The following is a 19,935-nucleotide window of genomic DNA, read 5'->3' as shown; positions in this document are numbered from 1 at the left end:
AACCCATTTTCTGAGCCTTGCCTTTTGGCTTGTTCTTAGTAATCCCTAATCAAGTTACAAATGATACGAATCCCTCCCTTTCAGCAATACCCCCACCCCTACGCATTCACAATTCCCAAGGAAGTCCACTTTCCAGGGCAGGATATTGATCACTGGCTACAGTCGTATTAATGGATGTTTTTACCGTCACGGTTCTTGACCCACAGCTTAGTTTTGATACTCTCTCCCTGAACAGTCACAGCTCCCCACCCAGAGGTCAGGGTCCACCGATTACAAAACCCAGTCCCCAGACTCCGCAGTTTTCACTGATGATTCAGTTCACTTTCAGAATATACTCCAACAGCTTCTGCAACATCCTGGCCTTTGAGCAAAGAGCATCCTTACCACACAGGCTCCCTGTGTCTCTGTCGCGGTCTCGGTCTCTTACTTGAGCCAGCACACACACACACTGTAGATTTTTTTAAAGTCATCTAAGCAATCGATCAACAGAGAGCACTACAAGATGGAAGTAAATGGCTGTCATATTCCCAGATGGGCTTTTATCCATCACGGTTCCTAGGTTCGGGGTAAACAGTCAGACATGATTCACTTGGACAGATCCCGACAAGTGTTGCCTGTGGCCATGTGAAGAGCAGAGAGCCGGAAAGGTCTGTCACATGGCTGTTTGAACCTGCTCTGAAGGAGGACCGGCCCTGCCTGTCTCAGCAGACAAGGACAAGTCCACCCTCCCTGCCAGCAGAAGTCGCATCCTCTGCTCCAGAGCAGAACAAGGCACAGGCCCTCTTCACTCTGATGACCTACATAGCTTCTCAGCTGTTGACAAGTCTTTTTTATATATATATATATCATATTCTCATTTATTTTAACCTGGAACATTCTTTCAGATATTTTCTTCACGCTTCAATCAGCTCTCTGCTTCAAGGCTGTACAACAGATACAGTAGCGCCTGTTGCAAGTGGTTCTATATCTATAACAAAGTTAGATGCTATTTTGGGAGTTAGGTTTATAAAATAAAGTCATAAAGATGACGTGAGATTGTTGCTGTCCACTGTCACTTCTTATTCAGCTACACCTCACAGTTTGAAGATTTATTGACATTTTCATTTAATTTTCTGTCATCACAGCCACAGCAGATAACAATTAGAGGGGGCCGGACACAGACCTGGAATTTATGCAGCACAACTGTAACAGAAGCAAAAACAAAAGTAACATACTAGTTGACATACTAAAATGCTATCAAAAGCAAGCCAGAGACATAAATGATAAAGAAGTATATTTAAAAAAATTGAATGTAGACAATAATATATATTAGGCTGCAGTCTCATGGACACTGATAACTATTAATCCTACACTACCTCCTGTGTATTTCAGTAAATGAGTCCAGTATCAGAGTAAACCAGTGGAGAATAACTTTGTGTCAATCAGTATACACCCAACCAGGAGCATTGGGAGAGGATCTAGAATGCTCAATGTTATTTCTAATCAGCCCATTTTCTGTGTTTTTATGCTTATAAAGCAGCTTTCATTGACATGATGTCAAAATAGATTGTGTTTTCAGTTACTTTAATCAATTCTAATATAGGACACAGCAGACACAATGGGGGGAGCTTGTGAAATGTCTCTGAATGCTTCCTCTATAAATGGTACCAAACTGCAAGTTGTGCAGCTGTGCAAGGCAGTTTGGCAGTGAGGTCGGATCTCATTGCAGCGTCAATGTGCTCTTTCATCCCGGCGGGTGGCACGGCACCCTCCAGCACCCACTCACACAGAACACCAGGTTCAAAGCTGGCAATTTAAGGGAAAGTTCAAAATGCAAAAACAAAAAGTAAGTTTGGTTCCATTCCCTCAACTCCGGTTAACACGGAGAAGAGTGACTCGATCCAGCTGTGTTTGATATGCTAATCGATAAGCAGCAGAGGCTCAATGACTAGGTAGAGATCTCCAGCTGGCAGGCAGTACAGGCGACTGTGAAAGTGGTCCAGCGGCAAGAATCTGGATCGCAGAGCCGGGAGGACATGCAGGGCGTCGGGATCGCATTGTCTCTAGACATAACCTCAGCTCTGTCTATATAGAGTGAAGGCTGTGCACCGCATATCGTACCCTTTAGATAAACGCTTCATAACATCACCATATAACCACGGCTAGCATGTATCGTCTTTCTGTGTGATTGCTGAGAGAGTGCAGCTGCGTTCTGAATACTGGAGCAAAAACGGAACAAAAAGGCTCCGCATGTGCACACAGTGCCGGCTGTTCACTTTTTTTTTATAAGAACAGAAATGACAGATTAGCTCTGGGAATTAACTGCTTACTAACTAGTGCCAAATCCCACGGAGTCACAATCGAGCATTTGAAACTCAGTTGCCTGTGTGACAATCTCAAATCCCAACTTCAGCGCAGATGATGTTTGAGCCATCTAAAGCACATAACACACGCCCCGACCACACCACCGGCAACTTAAAAACAGCACGAACGTATATTATCCATTTGTTCACAATGCTCATGTAGGAAACACTGACTTAAAGACAAAAACTCTCCTACAGTTTTAAAGTCGCGCTCTATCAAGGAGGAAATGACAGACCCCCTCCGTGACGATGATGATAAAGATGGAATTTAAACTATTTTAAAGTCTTCACTTAGTCCACAGGGTAAACTGGGGGAAAAAAACATTTATTTCGTTAACTGCAGAAAGTCCGGTGAATGATTCCTCTCTCGCTAACATTCTGCCTTCTCGAAGTCACAATGCTTAAATCGTATAAAATAGCGGCATTTTAATATAACATGCTGATACTATGAGGATACAGCAAACAATTTTATAGAATAAATTGTAAATCAGCAAACGGAATAAAAAAAACACATTTATTAAACCGTAGCAATAATGTTGTACCATACCTGCGTACTGCACAAGAAACATTGTCCCGAGAGCTAGTGCCCAAGAATCTCGACTCCCCTCGGCTTAAATCCCCCAGCAACGCCAATGTAACACTAGAGAAATCTCCCGGTCTGGATTCCTAGATCGCTGAAGTCCGTCCTGCTCTCCGCTCCGCAGACTGAGCTACAGTAGGCAGGACGAGATGAGGAGGATCCTTTTTAGCTAATACCAGTGTGCGCACACACGCTCGCCGACATGCACACACACACAGAAGCACAGAAAGCCGGCAGCTGCAGGGGGGCAAGTGGGCTGGGACGGGTTTCTGCGCGCTGCTAGACACATGTCAGTGTCGGTCTGACTGCGAAGGGGACGGCAGCGAGCGAGCAGGGCGGAGGAGGGGACGGGGAGGGGCAGGTGTTAAATCAATTAGCAGCGATGCTCATCTGTACATGTGTCAGGGCCTGGGCACGCACAACCGTGCCGGAGAGACTCGAGAGGCGCTTGAGAAAGACTCGGCGTCCGTCGTTTGCTTTGCTCTCCACTGCCTGCGCGTCCGCACACAGCCCTCGCCCGGTAGGGTCCTGCACTGCCTCTGCTTTCAGTGCACACTGCGCAATTAACAGGGATGAAAATAATGAAAGCGGGGAGGGGGGCTCACAGAGGCGAGGAGGTCGAAACCGCAAACCCGTGATTAACAGACTCTTAACGAGCCTTATCACTAATGAGCCCCGGACATGATCTCCGGAACGGGAGTGTGTCGATGGCAGCGGAGCTGCTTTGCAAATCAGGAGGTAAAAGAAGAGAAGTAGATGGAAAATTCAATAAATGAGGCAGGAGATATTGATTGGAAAAACAGAAAATGTCAGTTCAATGTAAATTTATCTATTAGAAATGTGTCACGCCTTAATTGGGATTGCCTAGCGAAAATAAAGGTTTAATTTTGCATGAGAGTTGATTTGTCGAAAAGAGAAATACTTTTAGGACAAAAATGAACAAGGACCCCCAAACAACCTAATATCGGGGCTCATCTGCAACGGGACACCTAGAAACTACCTTTCGGACAGGATTCACCAAAGCCTAACGTGCAGCCCGGCCGGTGTCGAGAGGCAGGACTGGCGCCCCCTGAGCTCTCGCACCACGACCTGGCCGTGCTGACGAAACCCTTGGCGCAGAGAAAGGAACACCAGCAGAACTCATCTGTTACAAGACGCCATTACACATTTAAAAAAACCTATTCGACTCTCAAGAGTCATATAAGAGCCATGAAAGAGCACGTACTGCACTGCGGGTCCAACTGTACTTAAGTAACGGTGACTTTAGGGCCAGCAACCGTTAACCAAACTGAACAGCGCCGAGCGCACTCTAGGCTGACCACACAGGATTAACTGCACGCAAACACTACCATGCGAGAGTCAGCTGAAAGCGATGAGCAGCGCCTTCAGACACCAGCCGCTGCCGAGGGCGGCGTCACAGATGACGGGCTGTGAGGCCGAGCCGCCGGATCCTTCTCCCTATCGCTTGTCTGCGCGACGTCGAGGGGAAAACTCCCAGGTAATTAGGGGGCCGATTCTCCCCCACTGACACAGCTGGAGAAAAGGCAAAACCCCCAGCGCCCGCTGTTGATGTGCCTGCACAAGAGAAAAAAACGAAACTGGCCGAAACAATATTGTGATCGTCGGACTGAAGGGAGCAGCGGGGATGACAACAGTTCTAAAAGGTGTCCCGAGAGCTCAGATACTGCATGGCGAGCAGGAAGAGTTTGCCGTGGAAGCCTTTCTCTTCAAACCAGTTTCCCAGCCTTCTGACACCTCCTCCTGCGCAGCTCTCCAAGCTCCAGCAGGGGGTGGTGTGGCGCTCAAATAAACTGCGCTCGGCAGCTCCGGGCCGCCGGCAGGCTGGAGGGCTCTCTGAGGCACACCTCGGACATGAGCAGACACGGCGGATTCTTTTTAAAGCGCGTCTGACGGAGCGCTTCAAGCACAGCACCCCCAAACCCCAGAAAGAGAAACAGAAATATGTAAAAGGAAACGCGCATCAATGGGACCCATCATATAAATGGGAATTTTCTCAATTTTGTCCGAATTTGCTCCCAATCTTATGACAGTAAATCAAAAACTTGAATACAAATGTAGTGGAGATGCCAATGGATTTTTCACTTAAATACTTTAGGAATTTTACCTGAACTTAATTAGATACAAAAGTTTAAAATAAAATTCAGATTTAAAAGTCTTTGTTTATTTTATTATACATTGCTTTTATACTTTTTTCGTAATCGAGAAATGGAAGAAAACCCTTTTCAGTTTTGCAAAAAAGTTTTTTAAATCCCATAAACATCAATTTTATCCCCTAAAAAATAATTGAAAGGAAACTGATCTCCATTCCATTGCAAACATCTGGCTTCTTCATACCCAGCCAGCAATTTCAGACAGGTGAGAGTAGCTCTTTTACCCAGCTGCACAGAGAAATCCACCACTAGATTCTAGCTTCTGCACTGACACTGTTAAAGGACAGGCTGACTTTCAAAGATCACACTGCTGATGTCATCACTCCGATTTACAGAAAGTCTTTAAAAAAGAGTTAATATCTTGCATGCCATGTAATCAGCTGAAAGAAAGGGTATTTTTGTCATTGCCACTTGTAAATTATAATTATGCAATGTTGTTAAACTAATTAGTTGTTAATTAGCACCAATGCTGTTCATGCATGTTCTGCTGTAGCTGATTTGGATCTGCTTTGTGTTTGTGTGCTCAAATATCTCAGAACCGTAATCTGTGAGCACAAAACTGACAGGAAATGTGAAGAGTCATCACCTGTTCTTGGAACATAATACTATAGGCTTTCACTGTTTAGGAAATGAATTATAATTGGAGAGACAGGGCTGTAAATGTGTTTCTCAGATCTAAAGAAACACTGGATTTATTATGACTATGTTCAGGTGAGAAGGCTCCACGGCTGAAACGTTGTTTTCTTTCTTCTCTTTTCAGCATGGAATAAACCTATTGTTCCTTATTATGACTATGCCAAACACCAACAGCTGTAAGGCAGCCATGTGTCTTAACGTGTAATTCAGGCAATTGGATTCTTATGTTAGTTTTATTGACTCATCTATGCTAAAAGTCACTTTATTTTAGTGACTGCTTGATTTCACTCTTATTACTGTTAATGGTCTCAAACCTCTTACGCTCGTACATTTTAAATTTTATCTTTTAGTTTTTCAATGATTGGAGCTTTAAAATGTTATGAGCAGGCATAGTAATATATTTTGAAAAATCCTCTAGCATTCTACCAAAAACCTGCCAGAAAAACTTTAGCATACTGAACAAAACAAGGCCTAGGAAGTCTAACCCAGCAGGTACTGCCCCCACATGCTAGGAAAATTTACAGACATGTTCTCTTCTTGATCTTCAGTCACAGAGCAAAATTCTACAAAATTAAATTTTACTTTGAAACTTTGGAAAATGAGTATAGCTTAAACATAATTTTACCCAGACAGACACTGTGCCCTGTCTCACAGGCAAAGTCAAGCTGGGGGGGAGAATACCTGTGAAGTTTCCAGCTCAAAAAGCAAGAACTCCACTTACTTTCAATTAACACTCAAATCAGTGCCCTGCAGAGATTAGGCATTTGCCACACACAGTTCTGATTCTCTGCCGCTTTTCAGCTCTTTTAGGACAATTTATACACTGGGGTAGGGTCCAGATCAGGGGCTGGAACCTGGTGATGGCGGAGCCATTAATCAGTGAGGGAATCTTAAAGAGTGTGATTAAGCTGTAGGTGATGGCAATCCACAGCCTGCTGTGAACCTCTGCTTCCATCTCATACACCAGTGATCTCAAGTGCCGTTGACTCACCCGCCTTGTTAATCACTTTGTTGCCTGAAAGCAAAATGTATACTAACTAATCAGCATCAGAGGGATCACTCCCATAGAGCTGAGTACACTGAATGTGCCAACCCAATACCCTCTTGGAACAGGAGTGCCAAAAGAATTACAGCAATTACCCCAGGTCTGCTGGGGTTCCCAAATATATTCATCAGTATAACCCCAACAAACTGCTGTCCTGGTCACAAAAATCCTTCAAAATTGAGTGTTTTACTGCAGTTTACATTAAATGATTAAATGTCTGAGAATCAGGGTGAGACGCGGTAGTACTGTCTGCACACACAGCAAACAAAAACATTTCAGAGAAAATAAAATTGCAAATGAAGTCCTTTTGGACAAATGCAGAATGGACATGACTCATAAACAAAACCACAAATCGAGTGCATTCACACAGCACAGCCTAAGCACTGATTTTTAAAGAACTTCAGTGTTGAAAGACACACACTCCAAAGCTGTGTGAACTCTAACTTCTTGCAAGGTGTAGAGCCAGGGATATCTGGTGCTTTAAGAAAATGTGCATTTCCACTGAGCTGCAATGCCCACTAAAGAATTCATTTAAACTTCAAACTTATACTACTGCACTCTGACATTTGCACTACTACCACACTATCATGACATAGCTTTTGAACTGTTTAATCGTTTTTCATTGACTACATCATAATTACAGTGGTGTGAAAAAGTGTTTGCCCCCTTCCTGATTTCTTATTTTTTGTCACACTGAAATGTTTCAGATCATCAAACAAATTGAAATATTAGACAAAGATAACACAAGTAAACACAAAATGCAGTTTTTAAATGAAGGTTTTATTAAGGGAAAAAAAAATCCAAACCTACATGGCCCTGTGTGAAAAAGTGATTGCCCCCCTGTTAAAACATAAATCAACTGTGGTTTATCACATCTTTGGAAAGCTGAGTTCAATTTCTCTAGCCACACCCAGGCCTGATTACTGCCACACCTGTTCTCAATCAAGAAATTACTTAAATAGGACCTGCCTGACAAAGTGAAGTAGACCAAAAGATCAAAAGTGAAGAAGACAAATTCAGGAACAAATGAGAAACAGAGTAATTGAGATTTATCAGTCTGGAAAATGTTATAAAGCCATTTCTAAAGCTTTGGGACTCCAGCGAACCACAGTGAGAGCCATTATCCACAAATGGCGAAAACATGGAACAGTGGTGAACCTTCTCAGGAGTGGCCAGCCGACCAAAATTACCCCAAGAGCGCAGCAACGACTCATCCAAGAGGTCACAAAAAACCCCACAACAACATCCAAAGAACTGCAGGCACACTTTTTCACACCACTGTATATTTAAACCAAAACGTATTAAATTCAGAAATGTGACTGGGAAAACAAGTAACAGGGACTTTTTTCCAGCCTAATAATAATCATTCTGTGCTGCAGCAACCATCTTCCTGACGAACATACTAAATCTTCGTGAAGAAAAAAGATCATTCTAAATCCTCTTCACACATCTTCTCTAGTCTTTCTTCATGTCATTTATTTCTTGTAAGACTGCAGGGCTGGTGCCAAAGCAGCAGATACCAGAGCAGCGAAACAAGCCTTCAAACAACGGGTCACAGAACCAATTACAACATCAGCTGGAAGACTGCAGGTAGAAGCAGTGAAAACCCTGTGTCTCTGCTGACTGAATTACCTTGCGCTTCGCGCAGACAGGGAAAGTGATGACCTCTGCTCCACGGGCTATCTGCTGAAGAGCTCAGGAAAAAAAGCTTTTCTTATCTCATGAATTAAACACACACATCTCGAAACAAACCGCATACTAACAGGGCATTTCACTTCATCTAAATGTTAACAGCGTCACCACTCTTACGGGTTGTGATGTATTTTTTAAAATTGTTCTCCAATGCAAGTTTGTCTTTGATCCAACAAATAAACTTTTTTTTTTAAACTCCCAGCTAATTCTGAGCAATACTTCAGTAAAAACTCTTGGGCATTCAGACAGTTTGTAAACAGAATTTTTGTTTTCTGGAAATCATACATTAGCTCTATGGCTCCCTGTGGTTACACACAATTTAAGAAGCCAGTGCATGGCTCTAGTTCCTGTACTACACTGCAACATGTTCTAGTTCCTTCTTTGGTTTGAAGGAAATTTACAGGGTGCCAAATAAATAACCCCAGTGAAAGATTAGTTATAGTCTACCCACATTAAGGTATATAAAGCATACTATTTTGACTTTTCAGCAAAATATTTCATGGTAAAATGATATGGAAAGGGATCACCTATATATGTCAGCCCCACATCTTGACTATATGGTGCAACACAAAGTGGTATTTCAAGTTCTGTGTTAAATACAGAGCTTCTGAAGTTTAATGACTGCAATGATATTTAGAACCATCTGTGTCAGGATCAATGAAATATCCCATTACAGTGCAGGGAGAGAGAAAAATGCCAAGTTGAAAGGTTTGCCTTTAATGAACTCCTCTGTGTTTCAGGGAGATGAAGTCTCACGATGTTTGACTTCCCTTCCCAGCACTGAGTGACAAGCAGTGCAGCGAGGATTAGCAGAAGGAAAGGTGACTTCTTCCTACTTTATTGTAGCTCAAAGGCTCTGTCGGGTGGGCCTTTTCTATTTCTAGACATAAGTGAAAGTGGGAAAAGGGGAACTTTGGTGTTTCATTAAGGGACTGGAGCCTGTTATTGCTGTTGTGGCAATCTATTGTGTTCAGAAACCTTTTCAAAGCACGGGCTCACAGAGCAAGGAAAGCTGGGAGCGACGTTAAGAAACTGTGAATTGGATTAAGTCCGAACTCAGGCAAGCCTGTCTCCAGGGAGTTTTGCCCTACTATGAATATTTATGGGTTAGGATTTCACAGACTGTGCAAGATACCTTTTAACCCCACTCTGTGTTAGCATTCCTCTTCACGTTACAGTGCAAACCCCTGTTAACTGCAGAACCTGGTTCCATCTCAGTCTGCATGGGTCAAAGTGCTTACTTTCACAATGCAATTAACAACAATAGAAATGCTAATATTTGTTACACATGCTGACTCTGAGGAGATCATCCATTACAGAGATTTAACCAGACCTTTGGAGTTGGTGTGCACTGTGACAGATTTTGGCAGTGGCTATGGTTCAGAGCACCAAATCTGTTATCTGCTTAGACAAACACACTGGCACACACTCTGGTGCGCTGTGCCTGAAAGAGAAAAGGTTTGCTGAGTGTTTTAACTGTGTACAGAAAAAAAGAGGGAAAGAAGATTGAAATTGGTTTCTCTTCAGCTGCAATTCAACATGTACTTATGTGCTGTTTTCCCACATGAAAAGAACTATCAAATTTTAAATGAAAATAGGACAGACACTAAAATGCATTCCTCCTCTAAGTCAAGTTTTTGAGCTGCAGACGTCACCAGGAAGAAAAAAACAAGTTTATTTCAGGCCTTAAGCAAGAGCTGTCCTTTCTGATTGCAGATCAGCATGACAAGGCAGATATAGCTGTCTACACATTTCAGAGGTTAATCTGACATTCAATTAATTAGGACTTCCCTTATTTCCCCAACATTGAGCCCTGGATTGAGTTGAAACTGCATCATTAAAGTACATCCCACTAACTGGTCAATGCCTGTAGCTTTGTCCCTGCCTCCTCCAGATTCGAAACATTTTTACCAGCATCATAACAAACACCTACGAGCCTTAGATTCATATAAATCCTGCTTTTTAACTATATTTTTTGGATATCAATCTAGGGTGTATGACACAAGCAGAAGGTTATTTTGTTACTAAAACCAATTACAGAGTGCTCAGGAAAGGGCTGTACTGACTTTGAGGGATTAGCAGGACAGATTCACTCAGTCAGATGTCACTTCGCACTATTGCAGAATCCCAGAATCTGTGAGACAGAGGTAAAGCACTCCTGCAGGCCTGTCTTACTGAAGTCAGGCCTGGCAGCAGTGAGTACGTTGAAAAAGCTACCAGTTCAATGGATAAGGTGAGAGGTGCACCAACTCTGCCATGATCACTTTATTACAGCTCAGCCAGCTCTACATCCCCAGCTGGGTTTAATAAAGAACAAGACCTTTACCTTCAAGTGCCAGTTTATCTGGGGAAGCAAGAATGAGCAGCTCTCCTTCATCCCCTCACTCTCTCTCCCCTTTCCTCTATGATCTCAACTCCTTCTTCTTTTTCAATAACAACTGTCCTCACTAACAAAAATGTGTTTAAGTGTTTTAAGAAAGGAGGGCGGTAGGTTCAGCCTAGCTTCAGCTCTGAAAAAGTCTCACATCATGTCATCAGGAGAATAAATCTTTTAGAAACACTCTCAAATAAAAGTAGGTAAAAAAGGAATACTAAAGCCAGATGAAACATATGAAGAAATAAAGTAAAGCCTTGCAAATTGTTGAACTATTATGACATTTTCAGTGAAGTCACACTTCTTTTACTTTCTAGTAGCAGATTTTTATTTTAAAAAATAGGTGGTCTAAATAACTTCACACAACACAAAGCTGTTTTAATCTACAACTAGTTCAATGTCTAGACCGGTGTGGCATGGACAGATACCTAGAGAAATATCTGTATTTATAGCTTTCTATGCCACACATACTAATTCTAGGCAATTATTTTTTACTGTGTGCAGTCATAGTGAAGAGCCTGTTCACCTGACTGTGTGACCCTGAAGATGCACATTTCCCTCAGTAACGTAGCCCTGAGTGAATCTGTAAGCCCAAGGAGTTTCCATCTGTGTGTGTGAGCAAGAGAGCGTCTCTGCAGAGACTGAGGTCCTTCCTCCTTTTGGGTGATTTTAACCACCACAAGGTGAAGAGACTTGACAGCTGTTACAAATGAGGAGCACATTCGCTACAAACCTTGGCAGCTTGCAGTGTGCTCCAAAAGATCGGGTAATAAAAAAAGAAAGAATAAAGTCAAAGGAGAAAAGTAAGTTAAAATCTTCAAGGGCACCATAACTGCCTTTCAATACCTGGTCGATGCTGGGGGCTGTGTGTGGGCTGAGGTTAGGGATGGGATTGAGGAGCTTTTAAAACTGAGTTACCAGTTTAGAAAGGCAGAGACAACCTTGAGTGAAGGGAAGCAGAATCCAAGATAATCCCTTTAACACCCCAGGAACCTGATTTCCTCTCAAACACGGGCCACAGCGGTGCACCACCTTTTGATAATTTCATGCTGAACAAGCCTAGAACCCAAAACACAATCCGGTAACCAGCTGCAGTGAGTTCCTTACCTCCTGCTCTGCCCGCTCTGTAGTCCTTGAACATCATTAGCAGCAAGGCCGTGTGCAAGACCTCAGCTCCTGGTGTCTCCAAAAGGCAGTCCTGTTACAACAGCAATGAAATATTTATTTCCTTTTCATCCAACAATATACAGGAAACTTAAAACCTGTGCTGTTTGGAATCTCAAATCATAAATCCGATTCCCAGTTCAAGGACGAAGAAAAATAATCTGATGTATAGATTATAGATTGTGTTTTAGAGCTTCTATAACATATTACCAAGAACGATCCGTGTAGACATCTACACTTCCGTGCAAGCTTGACATTGTGTTGCACTTCAGTGTTTTCCCTTCAACACAGAGAAACACGATTCTCTGGTTATGTATTGAGCTTTAAGCACAATAAAATGTATTTAATAATATGAGAAAACATTAGTGGGGTCTTGTTTAATTGTTAATACTCACAACACATCAAGATTTTAACTTGTGTCCAGGATGTCCAAGATTTTTGCACAGTGGTGTATATTATTATTAAACACAGGAAATAAGAAGGGGTAGAAGGAAAAAAGATCTAAGTAAACGGGCAGACAGACTGCAGCTTAAAAAAACAAAATATGAGACAAACAAAAAACTGGAACATGAGCCCCTGAGGGAATGCAATGACAAGACCTGTTGACTTTGTCAAATGCTCTGCCCTGTGCTTTCTCTGCAGTGGTATTCAGATCGCTAGTCCCTCTGATTTCTGCTTCTAAATCTGCATCAGCAAGGAAGAAAAGGAACTCCTTTTAAAGTCCTGGTTCTAGCACAGCTTAAATTCCTCGTCTGCCCACTTGCTTGCAGTTCAAGATGACATTTACTGAGCTGCTTGTCTTTAATTGTAAGAGCCAGCTGTCTACAAATCAACAGCAAATGCCACCTTCCAAAATGCTGAAGGCTCTGACTTTTCACACTAACACTCCCAACACGTGTTAAAATGAAAATAAAGGTGGTTTACCTCAAAGAAGCTAGATATTTCAGTTTTTATTGTTCCAGGCATTCAGATGGAATATAATTTATTCTTTAAATCCTGCCTGTTCTGCAACCTACAGCATAATGCAGACATTGATCATACAAAAAGATGAACCACTAATCAATATCATTACAAAAACCAAGAGCATGCACAAGCACATAGTATGAGTACAATGACAGTAAGGGAAGGTCAGGCTTCTCTCATGTTTCAGCAAAGACTGGCAAGAGTCAGAAACCTACTAAGTAACTGAGTGAAGATAAATTTGAAGAGCCCTGGAATTACATGGAGCATGCTAATCTCTGTACTTGTATTGAATTTTTGACCTATTCTGATACTACGTATAAATTCTGTTGCTGTTGTCCCCATTACATTCATATGAGCATATGAGGCATATTGCCATATTGAACAAGTAAAGGTTTATTCCATGCTGAAAAGAAAAGAAAGGAAACACAATGTTTCGGCTGCGGAACCTTCTTCAGGTGTGAGCAGGCTCCACAGCCGAAATGTTGTGTTTCCTTTCTTCTCTTTTCAGCATGGAATAAACCTATTACTTGTTCCTTTGCAGCCTACGCATGCTGACGCAGCTCCCCACCTGAACTACATGTTGCCATATTGCCTTGTTCTCTGCAGCCAAGCACTAAAAAAAAATCAATAAACACTGGGCCCTCAAAGACACCTCTCCCTTACTGCTGCAACAATTCTCCTTCTCTATCTGTTGACCTGACCCTGTGAAGGTGACCTTTACTCCATTTGTGACCCAAGATCATTATAATTCCTTTGCTCAAAGTTAAGTTTGCCTTCTCCACTGCAGTCCTCTGTGACCTATTACCCTGTTTACTGTGTTTTGGATTATCCAATTAGCACAGCCACACATCTGATGATTAAGACTAATTTTGATAAACCACAAGCAAAGTCAGTTTTGAGTCTACCTAGGGGTAGGTGGGGAACAATTTTGGCTTGTCACACTCTCTCACTTTCTGCTTCGCAGTAGGTTGGGAGATTCGCTCCCCTTACACTTTCTGAGAGGGGTCTAAACTAAGGAGCCATATTCTACAGAGACAGGTCTCTTCCTTGGCTGAGTCAGTAAAGTTCAGTAAATACTACAGACCTTTTCACATTTTACAATTCAGAGAAACACTCCATAGAAGTGGCTGCATCGTAACCATTTTTTACCCCGTTCACTTGAAGAGGCATTGCTCTGATCTACCACAGAGCTCTTCACATAAAAGCTTTTGTTTACACTGCATAATGAATGTGTAAAATGCTAAAAACAAGTGAAGACAGATTACTAAAAAATGAGGTACATTCACTTAATAATTTAACTAGTGTTTATTGAATGTGCAATTCAAGGCTATAAGCCAGTGCTTAAAAAGCCAATAAAGTAATTACAAGACTTTTCCCTGACCTTCTAGCAACTGGTGGGTCTGCCCTGACTGGCTTGACTCCTGTCACTGATGTCAATGCTCAGTGGGCAGTGAGTTTACTTTGGAAACAGGCCAGCACTGGACATTTGAGACACATTCCTGAACATCTACATAAACACAGGCCTTCCCAGATGACATATAAACTGCACATCTTCCTGCACACAACAGTATCAGGTGACCAATAAGCCGGGGAAAACTTGTAACAATTTTATGAATGTACTGCTTTGAATTCCAAAAAAGTTGCAACTTTCAGCAACGTAACTCCCTTGCTGTTACCAGGCCATGACTGTCATCCATTATCTTTCTCACACTACCCACAGCGAGACACCTGCTCACGAGAAAGGAGGGCTCCCAGAGCAGGGCTGGGGATATTTATTTCAGCAGAAGGTTGCACAAACATATCATTGAGCTGAAGACTCTGGGAGGAGTCATCAGGGCTGCAGGGTCACTGGTTCAGATCCTGAGTGGGGCACTGCTGTGGTACGCTTCATTTTCAGATGGCTTCAGTAAATCGCCCATTCTTGAATTGACTGGATTCTTTGAAAAACCTTCATTTAGGATTCAGCTTATCTCTTTTCCTGAAGAGTTGGTAGTGGGATGTGCAGTGTCATCCAACAGGGGCTAATGCCATGGAAACTAAACACATCTAGGCAATCATGCTGTCATTGCTGATTAATTTTGTTAACCACAATATTTATGCTTGCTATATCTCACTGAATGCCAGAGATTTTATCAACATTTTTTCAGTCGGACACAATTATTTAATTGGAACACTGTAGTAGAGGCTTTATGAAACATATGGGTGCCTGCATGGTGTGAGGTCATTTTACTGTCTGTGCATGCTTTTGACACGTGGAAGTCCAATTTAACAGGATTCAGTGGAGCAATGTAAGGCATAGTCAAGTATGTGACCTGGACACTCCGTCCTCCATTACACGCAGTGATAGTGACCACTGTAATATGAAATCAGAGAGAACAATCAATCAGTTTAATTCATGCAAGTAGTACAGAACATGACCTTATGACTACAGATAGCATTCTAGTTCCAAACTATTTTATCAGATGTCTGGCTTTACCCAAGACATTTTTCTATTTTCTTATATGCTTCGTGTTTAATGTTATTCTTCACCCAACATACTGACATCCTATGTGACTGTCATGCCTTGAGGCACTCGGGATGAAAGACACAATAGGAAATAAATGTTATCGTCAAAGTCATACTCTTTAAGGCAAAAATGCACCAGGAAGATTACAGTGCATACAATCCATTAGAAGGCAAGGAATTGCTTTTCAGCTATTTCTTTGATGAGAGTCTTTCATGTCAACTGTCAGAGGTCTTTGTTTACTTAGAGTGGGGGCAGATCTCAGATGTAAAGGAGAGCACACTGAGGAGCCAGCCAGCTCCCTGAAGTCACATGTGCAACATCTCTGAACGCCCCGCAGCGCCCTGCGCCTTTCAATGACAATTTTTAAAAAAATCTAATACAGTTTGCTTCTCAGATATCATCGATGAAATTTTCTTCCTTTAGAATGATGAGATTCTGTAAGTGCCAGAGGGCCCCAAAGCAAAAGGCATAAACCGCAAAGACAGAATCCAAAATATCATTAAAGACCGCACAACATTGAGAACCTCTTTTTAATGTGAGCTCCATTTGCGGATGTTATTAAAATTGAGTACGTGGGTGATTACATTCGAACGTTCCCTACATGTCATGATGGGCTTAATGGACTCTCAGTGTTTTTCAGAAGAAAAAAAAACAAATGTAATTTAGAATGCTGATTAAAACACTGTGCCTGGTCTTGGGCAAAGAAGCTTAAAGTATGATATGAAATATTAACAAAAAAGGGGGATCTCATGAAGTCAAATGAAACCATCTATCCATCCATTTTCTTACCACTTTAACCACAAATGAAACCAATCCTCAAAAACACATGCCAGCGACTGCAACACGCATTTCCAGAAGAAGACCCCATCACACACAATGCCAGGTTCAGCTTTATTTCTGCAGCCAGAACTGAATGATTAGGGGCCCAAAAAATAGTGAGCAAGAAGTGTGAGCAATCAGTCCTGAACCTGTTCTGGTACAGAAAGTTAAAATACAGATGAATTCCATGATGAAATTAAAAGCTACTTAACGGTGGTGCAAAGTGACTGGGCGTTTAGACTGAAAATGCCCATGCATGTACTATCTTTATTAACGGAAGAGCTCCTTTAACAAAAATTGAAAAACTCCTCAGGCTAGAATAATATTTGATTATGGAAGCCTGAATTGAAAGTCCATTACTCACACTAAAAGGTTAAAAAATTACAATTTAATGAATAAGAATTTAGCGGCAATAACGTAAAGAATGGACACAGGCCAATTTCGTGCAATCAGAGGGCTAAGAGCAAAGGGCACAGCAGCACACGCCACGCAGAATCTCTGCACAGCCCTTTCGCAGGCCACAAAGGAAAGGACAGCCTGGCAGTAAATACAAGTTGGCAGAAAAAAGAAGCCAGGATGCAGAGACCTGCTAGCCAAGATAATATAGTCTGCTGTAGCCAGCTAAATTGCTTCCTACTGAATAAAAAGCACTTAGGTGCACTGAGATGGAGAGAGGTGTGTAGAAAGCCTGTTCTCAGGCCTGGCTAAGAGTACTGCTGCTGTGCTGTTCAATTTACTTTACAGCAAGAGCAGTAATAGCAAACCCACTGGCAACAGCACTTACTGCCCGTCTCTTATTCTAAACAGGCAGGCAGCTGAGAGACTCATAAAAATCCCATTCCTCACATGCGCTCACTCGCATTATTTAAAATGATTTGAACCCTGTGACTTCAGAGACGAAGTCGCTCATTGTGCTTTATTTCTTAATCTTTTCCTACTCTGTTTAAAAAAAAACAACAATTTGCTTGCTGTATTGACAGATGGACAATGTAGAACTCCCAGTATGTCATGCAAAATGATTTATCACTCCTGCTGCTGTTTTTCCTTCCTCTTCTGACTGTTGTGATTTTTCATTTCATTGTCATTTCCTAAGCGTTACTTTCCATAAACACTGCGCAAAGGCCCTGCTGGACAGCAGCACGTTTCCACCCAGTATTAACAAGGTGAATCATTAAAAAATAAATAAAAATAAAAGACGCCTCAATCATACTCTCTTTGAATCTTTTTTTTTTCCTTGCTGTTAGAAGATGTGGAAATTTGAACTGACAAGAGCTGCTATGAAGGCATCCTTGGTTACATCAGTACCTCATGGTACACATTACAGTGCCCTGGAACAATGTCTCACGGCAACCTGGTTCCCATTAAAGGACAGCTGAAGCAAGGCCCCTACAAAAAAAGTTCTTTTGGAGGCTTTTCTACAATCTATTAAATGCCAGACTGTGTTTTTAGGGTTTTCCTAAGAACAACTAAATGCCAGGTTGTATTTTTATAGTTTTCTGTGATACTTTAAATGCCAGATTATGTTTGGGGGATTTTCACGATCCAACAAATGCCTTTAGTTACTTAAAGTGTCAACCACTGACAAATCTGAACACACATGGAAAGAAAATCACACAAAACAGGATAGAGGCACTGTGCAAACTACAAAGATGAAACACAAACTGTCTACAGGAACAGAGTTTCTTTCCATCGCTTCTTTTTCTCAGTTATTCTCAGCTTGATTCTGGAGGTAGGATGCTGTGCTCTTGCAGATAAGATTGTATCACTACAGCTTTTAACCCTTCTGATCAAGTTCTGTCTTCTGCCCAGCAGAGCCCTTCCTTAGCACTGACACTGCTGAACAACGGCTTTCACAGATCCAGATTTGTTCTGCCCATTCACTCCAGTTTACGTCGATTAAATACACATGAAAAGGGTGTCTAATACAAAGCCAGATATATAAAGAGAACAGGCACTGGAAGACAAAAAGAGGCATTTTTTACTATTCCACAGTTTATCCATTTAAACATACTGAAGCAGGTGGTATTTTACAGATCCAACCTTTTACAGTTTTAGTAGCTGCAATGACTACTGAGACTTAGCACTGGAGAGAAAGAAATAAATGAAAATAAGAAAATAAATGATCAATCAGTAAATAAACAATCAGCTTGAAGAAAGCAGACTGACCGCCAATTGAAAAAAAGTTTAGGCGAGTCAATTGACATTTACCTGTAGTTAAAAATGAGGGGAAAAAAATGGTTTGAAAGCCCTCCCATTGAAATCAAAATTAATTAAAAACCTTGTTTTGCTTAAAAAAGCAATTTAGACTCCTAAAAACTGGAGCTCCTAGAGAATGACTATGAGAATCCCAGCTCATCTCGGAACCGAAGCAGAATCTCACTGGATGCAACACCTGCAGACAAACCAGAATGTGTTTGTATGGTTATAGAGAAGAAGATTTGAACAACTAAACCCAGGAATCCATGGGGGCACAAACCCAGGAGCTTAGCCCTTTCTCTCCCAGTGACAGGGATGGGTGCCCACGGACGACGCAAGGTGGCAATCCCCAAAAATACAGGACCAGCCAGCTGAAATATAATCAAGCAGAATCCCTGCCCAGGAGAAACAAAGCCCTATCAAAAGCAATCAAGGGGATCACATTGCTGTGAGGCTGATAAGAAATCTGGCAATCTGAGCCCATTCATCTTGCCCAAGCAGAGACAGGATAAAAGCAGAAAATACCAAAGATATCACAGCATGTCAGAGACGGAATATAGCTCACATTACGGAGAGCCGGATTAATCTTACAAACTTTAACCAGCCTGTGATTTATATTGTTCGCCCTTGATTTACTTCTTTCTGCTTTGATTCCCGCAGGGGTTATCTCCGGGGCCTTATATGATTTAGTATCGGGAATGCGGAGCAGCACCATGACAAAATGTTCCTTTAACACTTCAAGAGTGAAAGTGAGCAAAGAGGGGCGCAGCTCAGGGTGGCAAAGGGCGATGCCGGTGACGGCTCAGCAAGCTCTCACCATCAGGCTGCGATTCAAACCTCAAAACCACAAGAAAAGTTGACTGCCAGGTCGGTGGCTTCCCACTGGATCTGTATCCCAGGGCTCGCGCCTCTAAGATAGCGGTGACGTCCTTCGCTCCTCAAGGATGCTGGTTACCATGGTCACCGATGTCACAATGGCAGCGTGAGTGTAGAACACAGCGCTCCACTTCCACTCATCCACTCTCACTCATTGTTCGCAGCACTGCTATAGACACAGGCGACTTGCATTAAACAAGACAAGCGAGACATTCATTATGTAAATGGTGAATCATGCACTCCTGTGAATCTGTCATGCCCTCACACTGTGTGGAGGCAAAGGTGATAAGGTCAGGAGAGCTAGTGTGCACTGGACTATTTGAATTTGAAAAAACAGTATTTAAAAAAGGTACATATGTAACGTACCCTGTTGTACATTCCTTCAGGAGAACAGGAAGGGGAACAAGAAAGGGAAAAGGTAATTTGCTTTTTTATTTTATTAAGTTCCCTAGATGAACAGCAGCAAAAACAAAGATTGTTTTCCCAGTCCTCCACATTGTTCAGACAGTGTTTTTGTACTGAACCTATAGGGAGAAATAATTTGAGTATAATATTTTTTTTCTCTTGCTCC

At 42.0% G+C, this 19,935-nt stretch overlaps 1 protein-coding gene across 11 annotated transcripts in view; it reads right to left on the bottom strand.

The window, feature by feature from the left end:
• enox2 (ecto-NOX disulfide-thiol exchanger 2) overlaps positions 1-19,935 on the bottom strand; it is a 186,028-nt gene that overhangs the window by 116,766 nt on the left and 49,327 nt on the right. For 9 of the 11 annotated variants that reach the window (XR_015924979.1, XR_015924980.1, XR_015924981.1 and 6 more), the window contains one exon: positions 11,948-12,038. The exons of 1 other annotated variant lie outside the window; for it this stretch is intronic. Coding sequence is in view for 7 of the 10 variants with exons in the window: in XM_088597494.1 (XP_088453620.1) it covers positions 11,948-11,984 (37 nt within the window). In the remaining 3 variants the exon portion in view is untranslated. Of the gene's footprint in view, positions 1-2,889; positions 3,425-11,947; positions 12,039-19,935 lie in introns of those variants that run through there. One more of the 11 variants, XM_088597495.1, reaches the window with a different exon arrangement.

This window comes from Lepisosteus platostomus, chromosome 10 (assembly GCF_059453375.1).
Source record: "Lepisosteus platostomus isolate fLepPlt1 chromosome 10, fLepPlt1.hap1, whole genome shotgun sequence".
Taxonomy (NCBI): Eukaryota; Metazoa; Chordata; class Actinopteri; order Semionotiformes; family Lepisosteidae; genus Lepisosteus; species Lepisosteus platostomus.
This window is presented reverse-complemented; position numbering and strand designations above follow the sequence as displayed.